An 18704-nucleotide genomic window follows, 5' to 3' on the forward strand; every position below is an offset into this window, starting at 1 on the left:
CAAACCTGGAGATTTCATTTAAATTTTAACAGTAAGTATGTATGATTTTTTTAGTCACAATTTGTTTGTTACAGAATGCTATGTCACCTTCAGAGTCAAAAAGGATAATGTTATACAAGCTAAAACATAAATTAACTTAAAAAAAAATGGAACAGAGAAAACACTTTAAATCTTTGACACTGTTAATAATTAACTGTTAGAATTTCTGAGTTCCAAAAAACCTGCAGACTAAGTGATTGAAGGATACAAACACACAGAAAGTGGTGTACCTTCTCTCGCATTCCCATAAATTTATCACAAATCAAAAAGACATATAAAAATAACATAAGAAATTAGAATGTACAGTTTTTTATATTTTCTTGTAACCAACTGTACAACAATGCTTCAATATACATTACTGTTTGTTTTTTCAGCTCTACACAATGGCTGCAATTAAAATTAGGAATTTTTTAAAGGGAAAAAATTAGAAAAAAACTTTTTAAAATCTCAAAACCACATAAGGTTTTCCTATTATTACCCCATCTGGTTCGCGAACTCATTCAAGCCACCCTACCTGAGGCAAACCCCTATTGATGGCTTTATTTTGCCTGGCATCCACAATTAATAATCGTGATTAATCAGCTATTAATCAATCTTTTTGAACTTGGTGTCCTTTGATGTTGAATTTCAAATGCTAAATAAGTTCTTTTATGTAAAATCTGCCTTTTTTGTAATTTGTTGAAAATCTTATTTATCAATTTTTGTTTTATTTTTACCCATTAAAATTATTTCTGAATTTTGTTACTTATGAGACACTCTGTGTAGGCCTAATATATAAATAAGTAAATCAAATACATATTGTATCAAAATTCAAACTAATTGTGTTTTTGACCTCTGGTGGACATCAAAATGGAAAAGTAAATCGGTCCCGGGACTAGGTCTTACCTAGACCACAGTAATAGGAACATCCACAAAAATGTAGCTGACCTACTAGATAGGCCTATTGTTCTCAAAGTAAAATCTTGTTGATTCTTTAGAGGAGGAAAATTATTTTATGAAATAAGTCATGATTGATCAGGAATAATGTCTACTTTAAAGCTCTTGTGGAGACTAAAAATTAACCGGAAAAAATATTCTGCTTGTACCAATTGCTGTTGCTTGATTTACTTAGTCTTGCTTGAAGTAAATCTACCTTTCCCTGTAGTATAATTGTAAATTCTCAAATTGTGAGTTATTGTTATTAGTTTATTTTTTAAATCGTATCAGTAAATGTTTGAACCTAAATACAATTTGATTTATCTAAAATGGATATAGACTATGACTATTTCACAATACACATTCTTAATATGGTGTTTTCGTAACGCTGATCTACTTAGAAAGAGATATATGTTACAATGCAATGAATACAACTTGTTTTTATCTTTTTTATTTAATGATCAATCTCAGACATTTACAAGCATCCACAGGGCTTGGGGGCAGCGACCTTAGCCTCGTAGCTGGTGGAAGCAGAGGAGGTGTTGTCAGAGGCAGACACAGACTTCTTGGTCTTGCTGGCCTGGACCTTGTTGCCGAAAGCATCAGCGTATTTGTAGCTGTCGCTCTTAGCTGAACCTTCCCTGGTGCTGGCAGAAGCGTCTTGCTCAGTGGTGGCCTTCACGTATTTGTTTCCAAAAGCATCAGCCACAGCCAAACTCTCGGCACCTTCAGAAGCTGCAGACTTAGCTGACTTGTACTGAGACTGGTCAGACTTCTTCTCTTGGACTGAAGTGGCCTGAAATCCAAGTAAAGTTTGCTTTAGATAACGTTTCTTTGGCACCTATTTCTGTTCTGGTACTGGGAAGAAATACCTAGAAAATGTATAAAAAAATGTAGAAAATGTATGTACCTTGAAAATGTATTGTGTGATCATGTACAATGTTAATTTATTTTACAACTCTCGACAAAAAATGTTAAGTAGCAAATTGAAATATCTACGAGAAAATACTTTTGATTCTATCTGTGTTTTTCAGAGAAGATTTGTTTATACTAATAAAAAGTTTCAAATATTATCATGGCTGCCTTTTTATCTTCTATATAACAGGTTTAACAAATTTTAAATAAACCGTTAGGACCTCCTACCTAACATTTCTGATGTCAATTACAGCTTTGATACATATTGAATCTTTTTAAATATATAAAATATGATTTTTTTAATTTTTTAAAGTATGTTTACTAACACATGTCTTTTAGTAAAACCTTTCCTTTTCAACCACTCCCCATTTAAACAATTCCAATTAACTGGGAAATCAGCAAGGCAAAGAGAACAGTTTGGGGTCCAGTTGGCAAATGGCATTCATTTTAATAAAATAGATTTTTGTTTATATGGTTTTAGATTTTAAGGTGATAGTTATTCAAATAGCGGGAGCTGAGTAGTTGTAGATATTGATAAACAGATAAAATATAAAAGATGAAATATCCTTTAAATTTCAACCATTGATTGACCAAAAAATAGTTTTTCCAAAATAGCCTCTCTTCCTTTATTTTGGATTGTTGGGACTTTACTTACGTTTTAATCACATTTTCAATATGTTTTAAATCACATCTGCAATGCTTTCATTAGTTTTAAAAATATGCTGTGGTTGAGTTAGCAATGTTTTATTAGGTTTTCAAAATTATTTTACATTTTCAACGAATTTTATACCTTATTCAATGTGTTTTCATTACTTTTACAATAGCCCTATATTTTCAATAACTCACCAAGGCAACGGAGAGAAGGGCAAAGAAGGCAACAGCTACGGCAGTCCTCATGTTGGGATGTGTGTAGATTGATGCTTTGGAGATGTTGATGAGGTCTTATATACACCTACTGCACCTGTTCATCAGACCATGGTAATGTACAGTTGTTACAATCAGTTCCTAAGTAGCCGGCTGAAACAGGTGTTCTCACTAATTCACCTGAATTCTTTTGGGTGGGCAACAAATTACCACAGAATTTTAACAAATTTTCTTATAGGGAAGTTTAAGCTATTACCATAGGTGCCATGGTAAGCCTAGACCTAGAACTGATTTACTGTTTGGTTTGATGTCCTTAGAAGGCAACAAAAACTGTATGTTAAAAATCCATGTCCGTTAAACCTAAATTTATTGTAGGGAGAGCATGAATATGCTATAGAAATTTGGTAAAATAGGTTTACCTACGGCCGTTTTTAAAGTAGCCTTTTCAATTTAGTTCTTAGAATTGAAAAGATTCACTTTACCGCATTGTTAAGCGGAGCAAATCGAAGCTCTTTGGGATCAACTTGAATGCAAATTTTCTAACACATAAACTCAATAACGGCTGAACATTTTTCAGCCAAGCTTACCAAGGTTGTTTTCTCAAATGTTTGGATGGTTTAGATCAAACCAATTAAAATTTTTGATAATGCCTACAGTATATAATTTAAAAGTAACTCAAAGTTTTTAAATTTTAACATGGGCCTTATGGGTTGCCATGATGGTTACAAAATAAATATGTAAATGTAAACAAAACAAAGCATATTTTAAAATCAAGCCACGACCTAAACACAGTGCAAAGGGAAAAAAGTTCGGATGATGACCATTGATCAAATAATACAGAAAAAGTCGGTTTACATTTAAGTCGTGATTTGTAAACGATTACTGATTGAATAGGTAGGCTACAGAATTTTACAGATTTGATTTACTTAGCTAAATGAGGTTACTTATAGCAAATAACATTTATCTTAAACAATTCGTTGGTGAATCACATTCAAGGATCCATCTCATAAATGGCAAACTTAAACAGGTCCACAATGTAGGAAGTGGTGAAGGAAGTAGTAAAGGCGAGCAGTGCGGAGTGTGGGAACGGTTTTTGGCAATTAGATAATTGTATCTAAAATACTAAAATGCTATAGGAAGGGAAGGAAACAGGTCCAAGACGTAGGAAGTGATGAAGGAAGTAGTAAAGGCGAGCAATCCGGAGTGTGGGAACAATATTTTTATCTAAATAGGCTATTATTTACTTTGAAATATTTTTTATTATATCAACGTTGTCACACACACTTGTTGCCTGTTGATTGTTATTGTTTTGGCAACGACTTGGGGTATATTATTGCCCCAGAAGGATAAAGTATTTTTTTGTGTTTTTGTTTTACAAGAAAATATCTAATTCACATAAGAGTGCCATATTAAGGAAAATTTCAGAATTCTTTCTCAGAAACTGCCTGATATTTGTAGAAAATGAAGACAAGCAATAAACGCCTGAAACACACAAACAACTACTTCTGGCAATGTTTTGAGATAGTTGAATGTAGGACACTTGCTTGAAAACAATGCTTTTTCATAATATTGTTAAATGTACACAATTTAAGAAAACAAACCTCATAAGGTATGGTAACAACTATTTGTGCAATTCTCTCAAAGCAGGCTAGTCTTTAAAAAGTTACATCTGCTAAATCGTATGGATCCATGCAGGATTATTTCTGCCTAAACTGCAAAATCTGGCCAAGATTAAGAAAATATTGATTGGTTTAGGTTCAAGGTCGGGTTCAACCAGAACTGTGGGTTCACCAGATGACATTAGCAAGCAAACACATGAAAAACAAAGGATACCGTATGTATGTAATGTCCACATCTTTACTAATTAAACTTGTTGTGGATGTTGATTGTTCTGAGCAAAAATAATAAGTTAAATTTATGAAATAGTTGTATTTTGTATTATATCTATAATCATTTTATTTATTTATTGCTTTATTAAAAACCATGAAATGTGATTGCTCCGCTCAACCGTCTTTCACTGCTGTGAAAGCAATCCTAGTTTACTTACTTTACCGCATTGTTGTTTTACTTTACAGCACTGCTATTATAGTCAACAGACCAATGAGGTTCAAGTATTAAGAAAAAAGTAAAGTTGTAATGCTTCAATCGCCATCGCCAACTTACCAGGTGACAACGATAAATTCAATGGTATAGCCATTGACTATACACAGAATGGTATAGCTTGAGCTGGAAGTGGGAACACACATATTCTTCCCTAAAAATTGAACTAAATGATTTGCGAACTAATAGTTCCTGAAAGGTTTTTTTGAAAATGTCAGATAGTAAGTTCTAGTGAAATAGACAACATAGATAAGGGCTTAAACGGTTTGTAATAATCTTTACCACGTTAATCAAAGAAACGTTACGAGAAAATAGTATGTGTGCAACGTTTTTTATTGAGTATCCTTCACTTATGATAGTAATATGTTAAGAGATACTTTAATTCTGTTTATTTGAATTTTAATGATGTACTGTAGGCAAACTATGCCAATACCGTACATTCATTAATACAAAAAATGTAATATTTGCCCATTTGTGCCTGAAAAGGTACTTAGAGTAAGAATGCTGCTAACAGTAGCCTACCAATTCCCTGAAAAAAATAAACCTATGCCTATGCAGAAAAATTATAGCTTATGATGTTTTACAAACCTTATTAACAAACGATCGTAGGTAAAAAGTTGAAAGTTGTGTAGGCATCTTGTGTAATTAGCCTTTATGAGACTCAAAGAAGGTTAAGGCCTACAATCATGTCACTCATTAAACAATTTTATGTTATACATTATATAACTTGTTGGTGGAGGAGCATACTTTCATCTGATCCTTAGAAAAAATACTGGGCCCTCTGAGAAGAAAATTCTTGCAGGGGCCCATGTTGGTGCTTATTTGTGCATTTAAAAATGACAAAGTTGCTGTAGTATATGAGATGCAAGGTTAATAGAAGGTTATTGAATGGTTTAGAACGTTCGCTGCTAATCGTCACATTATGCGACGCTGCGGTCATTGCCACCGACTGAGGTATACATTTTAATATTACACATAGATATGGTGTCACTTGGTAAGCAGTACACACAGACCACAGGCCAGTGATACAGGAAAGTAAAAAATAGTTTCGCCAACTATCAAACGACGTTACTAATCATTATATCCATAGACCAAGTGACGCACATTTGCGACAGACATTATAAATCAATATCATGAATAACAGACAACTGTAGACCACTGCAGAGAATTCAGGGCCTTCAAATAGACTGTTAGGAAGATAAGCTTTTTAATAACATTGGGACCATCCATTGGGACACTGACACAAATATGCGACTTCAGTCTATTTTGATGTAACCAGTCTATGGTTAGACACCGGCTGTCACTGGTCCATATGAATGAAAAATTTAGTACTATGGCGGAAGTGAATGGGTTAAAAAAAGAAATTTTTAAATTTAATGTATTTATGGTCAAAAATTATAAAAATCAAATTATACCCAATAAACACTAAGGTTAAATTTCTATATCACTATTTATACAGGGTTAGTAAAAAGTGTGGAGACCCCCTGTTATTTTTTTAACAACCCATACTAGAAAAACTAAACTCGGCACATATTTATGGCATGTTATGAAGTACTTTTTGGGCATAACCGCCACTGGGTGTACATAAAAAAAAAATCAAATTATACCCAATAAACACTAAGGTTAAATTTCTATATCACTTAAATTTCTATGCTTAAGTTTCGCATTAGTATTGTTGGAGTTCCTTCTTTTAATGACAGTAATGCGGTGGGTTGATGACAAATTGAGAGGCATTTGAATACCCGAGATAGCACGCACGATTATTATTCACTCAATAATCTATGTTAGATTGTGCGGGTATAGAACGAAAGATAAAAATATTAAGGCATTGTCATCCCTTTTATTGTTTAGACTTTGATAAAGGATTTATGTTTTTAATATTTAACATTGGATAATTTAAACGTTGTTGAGTGCACAGGTGTGCTGCGATTGGAGTTTAATACATTTGGACTTATTCAAAAGTAAAATGGTTTTCTGTGCTCCACTCTGTAGAAACACTGTGGCACTATTTCAAATCATGACTAATGCTAATACAGAATGTTGGGATTATTCAAACCTACAAAACAGTTGGTGAAAGTAAACATCTGCTTTTAAATTATATTTATTTGTAAACATAGTAAATCAAAAAGTCTGACATTGGCCCACTTAAAACCCTCTGGGGCAGAGCCCTTTTGACGGATCTGCACCAAACTTCATTCGAACCATCCTTGAAAGATGCTTAATAATGCCTGAAAGTTTCATTACAATCTGTCGAGCGGTTTTGGGGTCCATAACGTATATACACACACACATTTATCCTACTTCCTACTAATATTATAAATGAGAAAGTTAAATGTATGTATGTTTGTGACAAGTAAACACAAAAAAATACTGGTCGGATTGGGCTGAAATTTTGGCATGATACCAGCTCACATTCCCGATTAACATATAAGCATATTCTTATCTCAAAAATCCTTTTAAGCTCCGCCCCAGTGGCTCTGCAGTTCCCCATGTTAACCTTATGAGTATTCATATTTAAAGGGAATTTAAGAATTTAGCCAGCTGTTTCAACTAAAAGAGTTGGTTCTATGATATGCAAAAGCATTAAAAATTTATAAGATTTACTTAACGGGGTGCAGCACAATTATTTTTTTCATTATTTATGAAAACAGCTAATTTGAACTAAGCAGCAACAAAAAACTGTGATACACAATGAGAACTGTCAAAGTAGGATTGTTTACAGTTATGTTTTTAATTTAATGAATAATTTATGATATTTTGTGAATTTTTAATAATCTATCTTTCTCTGTTGTGTAGGTGAAGTAGTAGAACATTATGGCTATGGTAGATGTGTAATACTATAGCATACCGTACATTTGAGGAAGCAAATTTTCTCAAACCGTGTTTTCTCACATCGCAAACGCAAAGATCGGGTATAACTGCAATAAGCATTTTATACTTATTTGCCAACCCTGTACGAAGGACGGGTACTCTGCTAGTACCCTACATACATAGTTCCTCTTTTATAGATATACATTTTCTGAACTAAGATATATGGATATCATATGTATTTGAAAATATGTAGTTTTTAGCCTTTTGGGACATAAAAAAAATCTGCCTTGGGTCTGATACTGGGTTGGCTAGGAACTGAAAAAGCTTGCAGTTTAGAACTACATTTCTCTATCAAGAAGGGGTCATGGTTCTATTTCAGAAGATTTGCTTTTGCTGTGGTTATACAGAAAACATCACAACATGTAACACGTTGGGTACAGTACAGTTACAGTTCTACAACCCAACTGCTTTTACTACAGTCGTACATTCATCAAGGTATGTATTGTTTGGCAACTGGTGAAAAACTGGTATTTAAAAGAATAAAATATTGTCTATCTAAATATGCAAGGATCTATAGAGGAAGATAAATAAAAAAGCCACTTTTTAGTACTTTTTTGTTATTTAATGATCAATCTCAAACATTTACAAGCATCCGCAGGGCTTGGGGGCAGCGACCTTAGCCTCGTAGCTGGTGGAAGCAGAGGAGGTGTTGTCAGAGGCAGACACAGACTTCTTGGTCTTGCTGGCCTGGACCTTGTTGCCGAAAGCATCAGCGTATTTGTAGCTGTCGCTCTTAGCTGAACCTTCCCTGGTGCTGGCAGAAGCGTCTTGCTCAGTGGTGGCCTTCACGTATTTGTTTCCAAAAGCATCAGCCACAGCCAAACTCTCGGCACCTTCAGAAGCTGCAGACTTAGCTGACTTGTACTGAGACTGGTCAGACTTCTTCTCTTGGACCGAAGCGGCCTGAAATAAATAAAAATGTATAATCTGCCTGTAAAATAATTTCTTTTATAGTCAGAAATGTGATAGTAAAAACAAGAGTGTGTGTAAAAACAAGATATGTGTCGTTAGCACGATAACTTAAGCAAAAATTATCCGATTTTGATGAAATTTGGTATAAACGTGTAAACCTACATTTATTCGAACGAGTTTGCTAACCAGCATGATCGGACTATGGGAACGGGGAGTTGTATGTGGTAAAAATGGAGTTTTCCCATATTTGACCTTAAAAACAAACAATTTTGCAAATTTTTTAAAAACTATTTTGTAGAGCTTAAAATAAAAAATAATTTAGTATATTGAATCGTTGTTATGCACCTTATGGTTACAGCTAGAGCAAATTCCAAAAAATTTTAATTTAAAATTACCATGTAATTCTTATGAAACCTGTTGTAGTTTGCCTGTTTATGAACAAATTTTGGTCAAATTTGGAAGATGCATTTATTTCTTACTCTATTAACGTTTGTCAAAAAAAATTTTTACCCTCCAAAAAAGTATGTTTTAGGTATGTTGCAGAAAACCTAAGTTCTATTTGGGGAATAAATGTGATATTTATAAGGAGACATTTTAGTGTAAATTCAATCAGGCCAATTGAAATTCGCTTAGTCTGTAGGTTTGCTGTGGCGGAGGTATTAATAAATGTTACTGGTTATAATACCAGCTGATCGTATCATAATAAAGCTATCATTTCATCCATTCAACTCTCATCTTTTACTCATCTTTGCCAAAAAATATACCATGTGGTTTGTTGACCCTGTTCAGTTTGTCTAATCAAATCAAAATGTCTATGGAGATTTTAATTTTACTCAAATATTTTTAGTCCATTTCATTTTTTTCTTCAAATACATCAACTCTCTTAAATTCATTCCCCTTTCCAGCTTAAATGTTCTGTCTGTAAATAAGGATTGTTTTTACCAGTGCTCGATTTTAAAAACTGAGGTGCCATAACTGTAACCTATTTAATGTGATTAGTACCTATTCATACCAAATATTTTTATCTCTACGAAAGAGGCGTTTTATTGTTCCCCCACAAATCGAGCACTGGTTTTTACTATTTTATAATAATATTATCTTAGATTTTATTATACATTTTTAAGTATCTTTCATGATCTACATCGTAAAAACAAAAAAAAAACCTGCCATTATGTGATATTTTATTCACCAAATTACGAGCAACTCATTTTATACCTAATTTAGTTACTGTTATGTTTGTTGTTTTTTTTTGCTATGTTTTAAACTAGTTTTTTTTTTACAGTGTATGTTTTAACTATCTTTTTAATAGCTTACCAAGGCAACGGAGAGAAGGGCAAAGAAGGCAACAGCTACGGCAGTCCTCATGTTGAGATGTGTGTAGATTGATGCTGTGGAGATGTTGATGAGGTCTTATATACACCTACTGCACCTGTTCATCAGACCATGGTAATGTACAGCTGTTACAATCAAGTACCAGTAATTAATTAGAAGTAATCTCTCAAAACTCAAAACAACCTTAAAAAAAATAATTCAAAGTTATTATGAGGAACACCTACGCTTTCTAAAATGTTTTCCATTCATAACTGTAACAGTAAAATAAAGTCAGTTAAGTAATAGTTGGCAAAAGTTATCCGTCCGAGTGGTTTTTTCCATAGTGGAAAAGCCAAATTGCCATTTTTCACATTTTCTTTTTGAACCATATCAAGTTAAATTATGGTTTGAACATATCAATATGCAAACTCGTTTTATTCAGAAAATCCAGGGGAATCTGAATATGTAAAAAGAAATTGTTTTAGACACGTAAATACTTCACAAAATTCCAAAAACTAAACACAGTCAGGTAAGATTAGTAAATTTCATAACAAAGAGTGAAGTAATTACTCGAGTGAGTAATTTATTTATGTGCGAGATTTATTTATCGAGCATATGGTCGAGAATATGTATAGGCCCACTTTCACTCGTGTTTTGACCGTTACTTTTTGCTACACACTTCAAAGACTATTAACTATTAATTATTTTTTTAACTAAAACAAAAATTGCATATTTCTTTATATTTCGTTACGAATATTACTATACTCATAGCATTTTTTAGGTTATACCTTCACTTTAAAGTTGATAATTACATTGGTTGTACAGTTTTGATTGTTGGAAATTAAAACAGTTGGCAAATAAGTAACAAATTTTTGTTTGTTTACGTCGGCAAAATCCATAAAAGATAGTAAACATTACTTTAGCATAGTAAACATTCTTTTTCCATAATAAACAATGTAATGATGAATTGTCGCAGGTGATAAATATGTTACGAAAACAAGTAATTTCACAGTAGTGTAGCGAAATAATACGAGTATATTTCACTACTAGTCACGAAAGTCGTTTGACTCGCTTGTAAAACACTATCTCGCCCCAAAATGGGATTTTCGTGATAAGTATTGAACGGTACTTTTTATCTTTTTATTATTTATGAAAAAAAACTTTCCTTCATTAAACTTTAAAAAATTATCTGATATTTCGTAATCTATTAATTTTTTTTTATCTAAACACAATACAGCTGTACAATTAATTTTAGTGTAAAATTCAGCTTTTTATTGAAATGAATTTCAATAACTGCACAGGAAATAAACATTTGAATTTCTAAATTTCAGTGATCATTAATCTATGTTCTGTTATATTTAATCATGTTTCTTTACTATTTAATCTAGTCTAAATTTGATATTGTTGCGGGCTTAACGGGTTCTTTACAATAAAAACTTGGCGATTTTATATTAACTATTTATTTACACTATTTATTATCTATTTACAAATATTAGAATTGCCTAACACCTAACTAACCCTATCTAAACCTAGCTAAAGCCTATTCTAATTTACAATGTTTCTACTTACAGCTAGCCTTTACAGCAATTATCACTACTTCTGTCACAACACTGTCACTACACTGTCACTAGTGTCACTACACTGTCCTACACCGTTACTACACTGTTCACTCTCACTAGCACTAGCACTGGTCACCGACGGGCGCTTGCTGCGAGATTCTCGGAAGGCTTAACTCAACTCAACTGCCGTGTGCCGGAAGACGGTCCCTTATATAAGCTTGTCGTGGAACATTCTAGAGTGGAGAGTTCGAGCATCCGTTGTTTACAAACCGGCGTAGAAGTAGAAGGTTCTAGGGCCCCTATTGAGGTAGTCCGTTGACATAGGTCTATTGTCTATCAGTGGTGCGTTCTAAGAAACCCGTGTAAACAAACAACCCTTTTGTGACGGCGCCTGGCTATTGTTGCGCGGGGCTCCTGACTTGTAACACTACCCCCTCCTTAAGACTGTTCTGCCCCAGAACAGATTTCTCTCGAAGCTTGAGATCTTCTGGACCAATGTCTCCGGTCCCCCACGGGTTGAATACGCAGACCACAATGTCGATGCCAGTGTCCTCGAAAAGTTCCTGCACCATATTTCTTACAGTCTTCCATTCCAGTCCGTCAAAACCACATCCCAGCCTGGGAATAGCAAGCTTTTTGATTCCAATCCGAAGAAGTTTGTCTCGCAGGTCTTGCAGGCTTTTCTTCAACGATTCGTAGGAGGGATTCTTACTTGACGTTTCCTTCGTAACGAGGTAGAACAAATGCTGGCCGTTGCGCTTCAGGTGAAGGGTCGTGCCAATGGTGGGGCTCTGCCGCTCAAGATCTTCGGTCCCTCCAAACTTTTTCCTGAAGACTGTGGCTATACCTCGCGACGCTCTCAGGTCTTCTGCTACGCAGTGGGCCAAGGCATATTCACCTGGCAAAGTGAAGAGGTCCTTGTATAACAGCCTCGGTCCTTCATTTCCACGTCTCTCAGGCACGATGTCTCTTGGCTCTATTGAAAGGTTCCGAACTTGTTGTTCCTCTTGTTTGCCGTGATCTCCGTTGTAGGGTGCAAGCCTGTTGAAATGGATTAATATGGGTTTGCCGTCTGGTTGCCTCTTAATCCGGTAGATGACGTCATTTAGACGGGAAATAACTTCATAAGGTCCTTCCCACGAGTTCTGGAGATTTGGCGAATATCCACGACGCCTTCGGGGATTGTGTAGCCACACGTGATCTCCAGGTGTGAACCCTCCTTTCTCGGCCTTCACGTCGTACCTCTCCCTCATCCTGTCACTTGCTCCAGATATGTTGCGACGGACTTTCTCGTCCATCATCTTCCCGTTCTTTGACAAGGGAGCCACATCCTGCCACGATGATCTTCCTTTATTGCCCATCTTCCACTGCATAATGTGCCTTAGGTCTGGGTCACCCTTCCGGTCCTCTGAAAGCTTCTTCTCGTCCTTTTCGTCGTTAATGACGATCACACGACGAACCGATGCACTGTAGTCTTCCTTGCGCGCACAATGATTGCCACTGTCTCCACATTGTCTTCTGAAGAGTGCATCCGCCTTCTTATGGCCCGGCCCAGTGCGATGATTTGACTCGAAGTCATACTCCTGCTTCGATCCTGGAGGGATTGACTGAGGCTTAGTCCGGGGACGCCCCATCTCTCCGCAGTTCCAACAGCGTGCCTGCCGGTGACGATTTTTGAGTGCCTCCAGAACTCTCTCTACCAGGTCCTCGATGTCCAGTGGAGTTGTAGGTTCTGCGTCTGCCACACGGACTCGAGCCTGACCTCTCACCGACTGCCGTACAGCCTCGAACTCCAGCGCCTGTGTCAGTGCGTCACTCCGTGTCTTTGGTCTGGCGAGCTTCACTGCCTGTTGAGTCTCGGGTTCACGTAGTCCGTCTAGGAAATTATCCACTGCCAAGCTCTCGTAGACATCATCCGTGACAGATGGATAGGCGTTTCTCACCAGGCGAGCAATGTCGGCTTCGAACTCCTGGAGTGACTCGCTGGGCTTCTGGATCCGGTTCCGCAGCTGTGATCGGTAGAGCTGGTCCATATGTCGATGTCCAAAGCGCATGTCCAATCTTCTTACTAATTCTGCGAAGTTCTTCCGCTCCGCCATTGGCATAGCATGCAGAACAGCTAAAGCATCGCCCCGTAGTGCAAGGCACAGTGCTGAAGCCTTTGTCTCCTCGGTCCACCCATGAACCATAGCCGCTGTCTCGAAGAGAAGCATGTAGTCCTCCCAGGGAGTTTTGCCATCGAAGTGAGGAACGATGTTCTGAGGGGCAACGGCAGCAATGGTGGGCGCTGGCTTGGAGATCGTTTCTAGGGCGTTATCCTGCTGAAGTTCGCCAGTGCTAGCCGATGACGTAGGTGTGAAGCTCCCTGATGCAGCCATTTCCTGCCTAAGCTTAACTAACCTATCTTCTAGATTTTTTTCTATACAATTAAATTTCTCATCCATTTCATTGATCCTACTTTCTAAATCATCAACTTTGCTAGAATACTCATCTAACTTGTTCAGCATTTTTGATTCTACATTCGACATTTTTGACTCAATGCTAGCTTCTAAGTTTTTGTTATTTTCTGACATTTTTGACTCTAATGCTTTACTGTTTTCTAATATTTTTGACTCAATATTTGCTTCTAGGTTTGACATTTTTGAATCTAATGCTTTGCTATTTTCTGACATTGACTCTAATGTTTTGCTATTTTCTGACATTTTTGACTCTAACGCTTTGCTGTTTTCTAACATTTTTGACTCAATATTTGCTTCTAGGTTTTTAAGCATTTTATTAAAATCAGATGTTTCAAATAAAACGTTATCTAGGTCTTCACCTGCATCAATTAAAGCTTGTTTAAGGCGTGCCTGAAGGGCTGATTTAGTTCCACTAGTATCTAGATCTCGTTCTTCTAATTCTCTCCTAAGATCAACTACTTTTAACTCATCAAGTTTCACACCTTTGAAAGCCATTTTTATGCCAAACAATTAAACTGATTTTACAATAAATAATTTCTATTTTTGACAACGCAATTTTAACAAAAGCAATAAATTAACTATTACTTTTTAAACAAATTTATGATACCAATTACAGTACTAATGTTTAATACAACTAAAATGTAAATCAATACTTTACAATTAAAATCGCCAAAATAATGCCGCTTTCTGACACCAATTGTTGCGGGCTTAACGGGTTCTTTACAATAAAAACTTGGCGATTTTATATTAACTATTTATTTACACTATTTATTATCTATTTACAAATATTAGAATTGCCTAACACCTAACTAACCCTATCTAAACCTAGCTAAAGCCTATTCTAATTTACAATGTTTCTACTTACAGCTAGCCTTTACAGCAATTATCACTACTTCTGTCACAACACTGTCACTACACTGTCACTAGTGTCACTACACTGTCCTACACCGTTACTACACTGTTCACTCTCACTAGCACTAGCACTGGTCACCGACGGGCGCTTGCTGCGAGATTCTCGGAAGGCTTAACTCAACTCAACTGCCGTGTGCCGGAAGACGGTCCCTTATATAAGCTTGTCGTGGAACATTCTAGAGTGGAGAGTTCGAGCATCCGTTGTTTACAAACCGGCGTAGAAGTAGAAGGTTCTAGGGCCCCTATTGAGGTAGTCCGTTGACATAGGTCTATTGTCTATCAGTGGTGCGTTCTAAGAAACCCGTGTAAACAAACAACCCTTTTGTGACGGCGCCTGGCTATTGTTGCGCGGGGCTCCTGACTTGTAACAATATTAATGCAAAGTGTAAACTCTGTTAATAAAAATTTTATTTAAATTTTAAATGAATCAGTTTTTTGTCATGTATTTTAAATAGAAACACAATGGCGCTCGTTCCTTTTGAGCTAACCAGAAACTTCAGTTGTAAGTGTAACTTTGTTAATGTCAGGCAAAGTATTGTTTGTGTAGCGAAACCCGAAAGTAATGTTTATGTCAGGAAAAGTCAGCTGATCACTATTTGTTTTTGGTGCATGGAAATGGAAATAGATGATTTTCGAAGATCTAAGCTGCATAGAAATGGGCTATTTTTTAATACAGAGTGATGAAATAGTATATTTAGTACCTAGGGCCGAAAATGAGGTTTTGCCGGCTCGAGATAGTCTTTAAGTTCGAGACAAAGTCGAGGACTTAAAATGATCGAGAGCTGCAAAACCATTTCGGTCCGTGGTACGAACGCTATTTTTCACCACACTATACCCTATTACCACTATTCACCACAATAATAATGCACACTGATAGTCAACACAACTATAACTTTAAGGTTATGTGAAGAAATAATTTAAGCAATCGCTGAAAAAAATAATAAATAGTTGCTAGGCAACGGGGACAATAATACAATTCTATTGCAATGCTGTGGATACTGATTGTGTATTTAATATGCATTCATGTTTTAAGAAAGTAAGCGGGCAGCTGATTTTGCGGCCCTAGGGATGTAAAAACCTGCTCGGTCCCCAAATGACGATGACAGATATCATGGCCAGCAAAACGTTACTTTCAGCCACCAATTAGGCCCGCCGCACATTGGAGCGAGGCGAGGTGCAGGCTAGATGCAGTCGGGAGCGAGGACTTTTTCGTGTCACTGCACATTGAAGCGAGGCGGGACAGAGGTTTCCTAGCTTTGGTCCTACTGTCGCGAGTAGAGGAAGATTCTTTGGACCTTCTGATTGTGAATTTAATAATTACGTTTGACTCTATTCGCTATAAGAAAAATGTAAAAAATGTTTTTGGAAACGTAATTAATTTTTAAAGATTAAGCTACGGAGTGGAGACAATGTTTTAACTACTGAACTGCCAGACTGGTCTTTTAGGGAATATTTTCGTGTGAAAAAACAACAGTTTGATGATATCCATAACTTGATTGAAAGTGGTATTAGTGGAAAGGAATGCAATGCTCAGCTACATATAGCCAAGCCATCTGAATTTAATGCTCCATCACTATATCTTTCACTCACAAAACACTCGAAAACCAACGTAGGCGCGAGCGAGGTGCAGGAAAACTGTATTCCAACTACAACGCCGCGAAGGCCTGACAGAGAGGCTGCAGCTGTACTGCGCGGAGGCTGCGCGCAGCCTCTGCTCAATGTGCGGTGCTCCATTTAAACACGTGTGTTACAGAATCAGCCGCATCTAGCCTGCACCTATAGCCTTGCTCCAATGTGCGGCAGGCCTTAACGTATGTAAAACAGCTAAAAACATCATAGAGTGGTGAAAAGTATACTTTTAGACAATATACATGTGAAGACAATGAACTAAAGTTTAAAAAAGTTATAAAACTAGGTTGAAAAATTATAGTTTGCTACTTAAATGTAACACTTTGTTTTTTTTTCATAAATTCTGAAAAAAACAATTTTGTAATTTTACAAGAAATAACTTTTTGCAGAATTTATCAGGACCAATTTATTTATTTAGGGGATTTAGGTATTTCAATTCCCTACATATTAACACATGGGGCAAATATTTTATTTTTCTATGTCTTATTAGATACATAATATCTAATAATTTGATCTTTTGACAGCATGTAGCATGTTTATTATTTCTTAAATAACTTCTTGATCAGCATTGTACGTGTTATTAAATTTACGGAAAGTAAATAAAGATACGTCTTATAACACTTAAAATAATTTATTTACTTTCCGTATTATTTCTTTGCACATACTTTAGTAATATTCATGATCTACACAATGCATGAATATTAGTGATTTACACACACTTTTCACATGTTGAATATAACATATAATGATGTACTGATAAAAAACTCCAAAGGATAAAGGTCCGCCCCCAACTCAATCAATAAATCAACGCAAAAGTTACACTCGCCCTCGACAAAGGCACTATACATTAAGAATACATGAGCAGTATGGGCATTACCTACCATTAAATTCTCGCCAAAATTCCCTATTTCACCTGCACTACCAGATGTATTCTGTGACAATTGTTGCCAACCAAAATACAAAAATAATCTACGTTTTCTGTTCTTTAAAATGACATACTGTATAACTGTATTAGTAACAGTTTTATATTCTACGCATAATATGGATTTTATAACCGACCTAATCAATCAGTTGGCCATTCCTCAATTTTCACAAAAATAGTGGTTTTCAAAAAGTACTACAGGATTTACATTTAATTTTTCAATTTCATTATTATTATATATCCAGCGTTCTGTGTACATTGATACCAACCTCATCCCGCTAAAATGAAATTAACTTAACTTTTCAGTAACTTGAAAAAACTCAGTTTTGACGTTTTGGGATCATTGTCTGTTGTGACCGTACTATTGAAATACACGCACATTGTAAATTATATCTCTTTATTTTAACAACATAGATGTTTGTAATGTAATGTGTTTTTCAAAAAGTAACAATAAGAAGTGTTTACTATTTAATATTTACCAACAGCTGACTATTTAGAATAGAGTAATAGAACAAGATTATGACACTCTCCCTCACTTATTGAGAAGAACATAAACTATTTTTGAACGATAAAGTCTCGTAACCAAGGTGGCTGTCGTCGTTGTCATATTGGTCGTGGAGAGCGAACTGGAATGTTAACTTCTGTAGGTTGGTCTGGTTCTGGTTCAATATGGTCGGGTCTTTGATCAAGATAAGATGGAGTTTGGTTTGGAAGTCTTGGTACATCGAATGATTGCTTAGGTCCAAATGTTACATCTTTTCTTTCATTACTAGAGTTGGTCTAAGCTGGTTAATGTGTCTCTTGATATTTCTTCCACTATCGAGTGTTACTATGTAATGTATTTTTCCTAGCTTCTTCTTTATTACTCCAAACTGCCAAACTTGTCTGTTGTTATTGTACATTTGAACTTGCACTCTCTCCCCCTCTTGAATCGATCTGACAATTATGACATTGTCGGATTGATTTACAGCTGAAATAGTATATTTCGTACCTAGGGCCGAAAATGAGGTTTTGCCGGCTCGAGATAGTTTTTAAGTTCGAGACGAAGTCGAGAACTTAAATCGATCGAGAGCTGCAAAACCATTTCGGTCCGTGGTTCGAACGCTATTTTTCACCACACTATTTCCTATTACCACTATTCACCACTATAATAATGCACACTGATAGTCAACACAACTACAACTTTAAGGTTACGTGAGGAAATAATTTGAGGAACCAGCAAAAATAAAAATAATTAGTTGCTAGGCAACAGTGACAATAACACAATTCTAATTGCAATGCTATGGATTTTGATTG

At 35.8% G+C, this 18704-nt stretch overlaps 2 protein-coding genes across 2 annotated transcripts; both read right to left on the bottom strand.

Moving 5' to 3' along the window:
* Window positions 1–1389: 1389 nt before the first annotated feature.
* On the bottom strand, window positions 1390–2807 carry LOC129003796 (uncharacterized). Its single transcript, XM_054432098.1, has 2 exons — window positions 2716–2807; window positions 1390–1750 (listed from the first exon to the last, which is right to left on the bottom strand). The coding sequence occupies exons 1-2, from the start codon at window positions 2764–2766 to the stop codon at window positions 1430–1432; spliced, it is 372 nt and encodes a 123-aa protein (XP_054288073.1). The 5' UTR covers window positions 2767–2807; the 3' UTR covers window positions 1390–1429.
* Window positions 2808–8244: 5437 nt separating this feature from the next.
* On the bottom strand, window positions 8245–10045 carry LOC129002266 (uncharacterized). Its single transcript, XM_054429944.1, has 2 exons — window positions 9931–10045; window positions 8245–8607 (listed from the first exon to the last, which is right to left on the bottom strand). Exons 1-2 carry the CDS (start codon window positions 9979–9981, stop codon window positions 8287–8289), a joined length of 372 nt encoding a protein of 123 aa, XP_054285919.1. The 5' UTR covers window positions 9982–10045; the 3' UTR covers window positions 8245–8286.
* Between the last annotated feature and the right edge of the window lie 8659 nt (window positions 10046–18704).

Source organism: Macrosteles quadrilineatus, unplaced genomic scaffold (genome assembly GCF_028750875.1).
Source record: "Macrosteles quadrilineatus isolate MER2022 unplaced genomic scaffold, UCM_ALF_1.0 Scaffold_9__3_contigs__length_116548681, whole genome shotgun sequence".
Classification (NCBI taxonomy): Eukaryota; Metazoa; Arthropoda; class Insecta; order Hemiptera; family Cicadellidae; genus Macrosteles; species Macrosteles quadrilineatus.